The following is a 4,059-nucleotide window of genomic DNA, read 5'->3' as shown; positions in this document are numbered from 1 at the left end:
GTTATTTTTCTTGTGGAAAAGTAATGGATAATGATATATACTACCTTTAGATTGTGAATTTGTAATTTAGCATTTAACACAATTCTTAATAATTAATATAGTACGAGTATTAATTTAGAAATGTATGACAAATTCAAACATTGATCGGTGTTTGTAAAGCTTGACAACATATATTAGTTCCATTTGTGACTCCTTATTTTAACATCCCTTAAAAAGTTAAAAGTTAAAAGTTGGAAGTAATATTCTCCAAACTTACTATAGGATATGTGCAAAAGTTTGCTTACAAAAGCTTAAAACAATTTAACACAATCTTAGAAAGCAAACCTATTGACAAATGAGTTTTGCTCAAAGTTTGCTGGTGTTTTTGTGAGAAAGGCTCCCCATTGCCTTGGCTTTCTCTCTAAGCACAAATTTCTGTGTCTTTCCAGTTGAGGTCTTTGGTAAATCCCCGAAAACAACAGTTCGAGGAGCCATATAATGAGGCAGTGAATCTCTGCAGAACCCAATTATGTCTGCAGCAGTAACCTGATCATGTCCATCCTTCAACTGCACAAATGCACAGGGGGTCTCGCCCCAGTGATCATCAGGACGGCCAACAACAGCTGCGTCTAAAACAGCAGGATGACTGAATATTACTGATTCTACCTCAATTGTGCTTATATTTTCGCCTCCTGAAATTATAATATCCTTAGAACGGTCTTTTAGCTGAATATAACCATCTGAATGCATCACTCCTAAGTCCCCACTATGAAACCATCCTCCTTTAAAAGACTCCTGAGTTTCCTGAACATCATTTAAGTACCCTGTCATGACAGTGTTTCCTCTCAGCATAACCTCGCCAATTGTCTTTCCATCAGCAGGCACACTCTTCATGGTTTTTGGGTCTTTCACATCAACGCCCTCTAGGCCAATGTGATGCACACCTTGCCGGGACTTGATTTTCGCTCTCTCATTAGGAGGTAAAGCATCCCACTCTGGCTTCCATACACAAACTGTACCTGCAATAGCAATTCCAAAAAATTCTGTTTTTGCAGGACTTGTTTTGATTTCTACTGAACATTTACTGATTTTTTCTGATGAAACTGTTTTTCTGGATCCAAAACTGAACAAAATTTCTAGAATTATTGTCCTAAAATATACCTATAAATTTACAATATGAATTAACCACTGTACCTGGACCATAGGTCTCTGTCAACCCATACGAATGTGTCACAGAAAACCCGAGATCTTCCATTTTGAAGAGAACTTCTGGAGGAGGTGGAGCAGCGCCTGTCATCACCGCGACTTTGCCAGGAAGAGGCTTCTTATCATTAGCAGGACAGTTTATGATCATAGTAAGAACTGTAGGTGCACCTCCCATGTGGGTTACTTTGTGCTCTGCAATACTACTGAATATGCCTTTTGCAGTCACATTCCTCAGGCAAACATTCGTGCCACCTTGTGCTGCAACACCCCACGTAAGGCACCACCCGTTGCAATGAAACATAGGGACGGTCCATAAATAGACTGGCATTGAGTGCATCTCATTCAACAAGACAGCTGCCAACGAGTTTAAGTATGCACCTCGATGACTATACACGACACCTTTAGGCCTCGAGGTTGTTCCAGAGGTGTAATTCAATGAAATTGGTTCTAATTCATCTTTCGGACTGTAAACTTCAAAACCAAGTTTACCTGACATAAGAAAACTCTCATACTCCAGCTTAATTTCAGAAAGATGCGTTTGATTTACAGCTCCGACTGCTTGCTTATCGAGAACTAAGACAATCTGTGGAAGGTTTTTAGCTGATGTATTCTTGGACAGAATCTGAATAGCATTGCTGGCTATTTCAAAGAATTGCTCATCTACAAAAATGAGTTTTGCCCCTGAATGTTTAAGTAAGACTGATACCATTGCAGCGTCATGACGTACGTTCAGGGTACACAACATTCCACCGGACATTGGAACCCCAAAGTGTAACTCATATATTGCAGGAACATTAGGAAGCAATGCTGCAACCTGCAGACCCAAAAGATCATTATTCATTTATTCCAGGACATTTTTATATAATTTTACATACCAGACTCACTTTATTGGTTCATACCATCATACTTGGTTGATATTCATGGTTTTACTGAACTAGCTTGAAACATTAATTCTAAACTAGACACTAGTGTAAAGCTAGGCACAGGTCGAACCGTGCAAGCCTATATGTCATGTTGTGTCTAAAAAGAGTCTAGGAAAAGTTGTAATGTATCATATTCCCTTCTTTCCTAAATTAGAAGCCTATTTCTCTTTATTATATGAGTAATAAATATTAGAAATAGACATCTAATAAAGGGACGGAGAGAGTAGCGTATTGATCAAGTTCACACTAACTATTCATAAATGAGCTCATGCATCTAATGCATGAGTGCATGACCCAACTCAATTAATCGAAAACCCCCTTAATAAAATTAAAAAGTTTGTTATTTAATAAAAGGCGTAACGAACCAATAATGCTCATGCAAAATTTGGAAATTATTTCCATTCATTAATTACAGTCCATTATTGTGCATCTCATACCATATTCGGCCTCGAATCATACCATTTTGTGCTAGACCTAATAGGGCTAATACCTAAATAGCTTAAATAGAGGTGTCGATTCGAATGTTCAGGTCGGGTTCGGTAAAATGTGATCGGGTTGAGTTTATATTTAAATTTGAGTTATTCTTACTTATTGCATCCAAACAAGTCAATATGTCATTTCGGATAGATTTTTGACACCTCTAGCTTGATACAAAGTAGTTTGTATGTCGGCCAGACCCATACCTATTTCTACGCTAGTGCATAATGCACACAAGTAGCATAAGGACATTTATCATTTTTCTCATCAATTATTAGCTCCGTATCTTTTTCCTCCTCCAATTGGCCAAATATCTCCCCTGTCACCTTTCACTTTTTCCACTAGGCTAAGCTGTTACGAATCTCTCATAATTTTGATGAATCAAGCGAGACACGTTTAGGGACCAGAACTTTAGTATGACAAAATTCAAACTTAAGAGAAAAAAAAAAACATGCATAATTATTTGCAATAGCATGGGAGTGATGGGACCAATGAACAGGAATTAAGGAAAATTACAAAAAAAGAGAAAATAAAAAAATCCAAAAATGTACTTTTTTTGTTGTTGTTTAGAGAGCCACAGACGGGATGAGAATTGATCCCATGATCTCCTAAAACCAGGGAGAAGCTCTAGCCACTTGATCTATTCCTCAATTGTACTTTTAATTCCCAGTGCGATAAACTCTAAAGTTCTAATTACTTCACAAAATCATACAAGTACATTAGATTTAAGTTTTATACCCAATGTTTATGACACAATTATTCTTGAAAGTTGTTAACCTTATTAATAAATTTTTCATACTGTATGCAACGGTGGAAAAAATCCGACAATAAACATTAAGATGAATGACTTGACTAAATTAGTCGACATTCAGTAACTCAATAAACTCGTCAAAAATGCGAAAAGTAAAAACAAGTTAAAGAAAACTGACCACATTGCCACGAGAGATGCCTAGCTGAGATAGAGCAGAAGCAAGCTTGGTGCACCTTTGGAGAGTCTCCCCCCAAGTGTTCTGCACATCTCCGTAAACAATCGAAGGTCGGTCTCCATAAACAACGGCAGATCGCCGGAGGAAGCTGATCGGCGAAAGAGGCACGTAGTTGGCTGGGCAACGGACAACTTCTTCCATAGCACAATGAAAGTTAACACAAAATCACAAGATGTAAATGTTTTGTATATAGGTGTACAAATGTTGCATTTTTTAAGAAAGATAAGAGGTAGCTTGATTGTGTGGGTCGTGTAACTTTTTCTAGAGCGGTATGATGACTTTGTATCACTATCATGTCCATCAAATATCAAGCCATCAATAAAATATGTGGAGAGTATGCAATTATTAAAGGGATGGTGATCATGTAACTAAAAGGTTTTTTTTTTTTTTTTTCCTCGCACAAATCAATAACATATGGAGTAATACAAATATCAGGAATGACATGTGTTAATTTCTAATGTAGTTTTCTTTACCTTCAAAAATACTCC

The 4,059-nt window shown here is 37.2% G+C and overlaps 1 protein-coding gene across 1 annotated transcript; it reads right to left on the bottom strand.

Annotated features, from left to right (window-relative positions):
- Positions 1-215: 215 nt before the first annotated feature.
- Positions 216-3,812, bottom strand: LOC145591002 (butanoate--CoA ligase AAE1-like). The gene is made up of 3 exons (XM_081647390.1): positions 3,515-3,812; positions 1,174-1,999; positions 216-998 (listed from the first exon to the last, which is right to left on the bottom strand). Exons 1-3 carry the CDS (start codon positions 3,710-3,712, stop codon positions 346-348), a joined length of 1,677 nt encoding a protein of 558 aa, XP_081503516.1. The 5' UTR covers positions 3,713-3,812; the 3' UTR covers positions 216-345.
- Between the last annotated feature and the right edge of the window lie 247 nt (positions 3,813-4,059).

The sequence above is a fragment of the Chenopodium album genome, chromosome 18 (assembly GCF_948465745.1).
Source record: "Chenopodium album chromosome 18, dcCheAlbu1.1, whole genome shotgun sequence".
Taxonomy (NCBI): domain Eukaryota; kingdom Viridiplantae; phylum Streptophyta; class Magnoliopsida; order Caryophyllales; family Amaranthaceae; genus Chenopodium; species Chenopodium album.
Note: the sequence above shows the minus strand (reverse complement) of the source record. Positions and strands in the feature narration are given on the sequence as shown.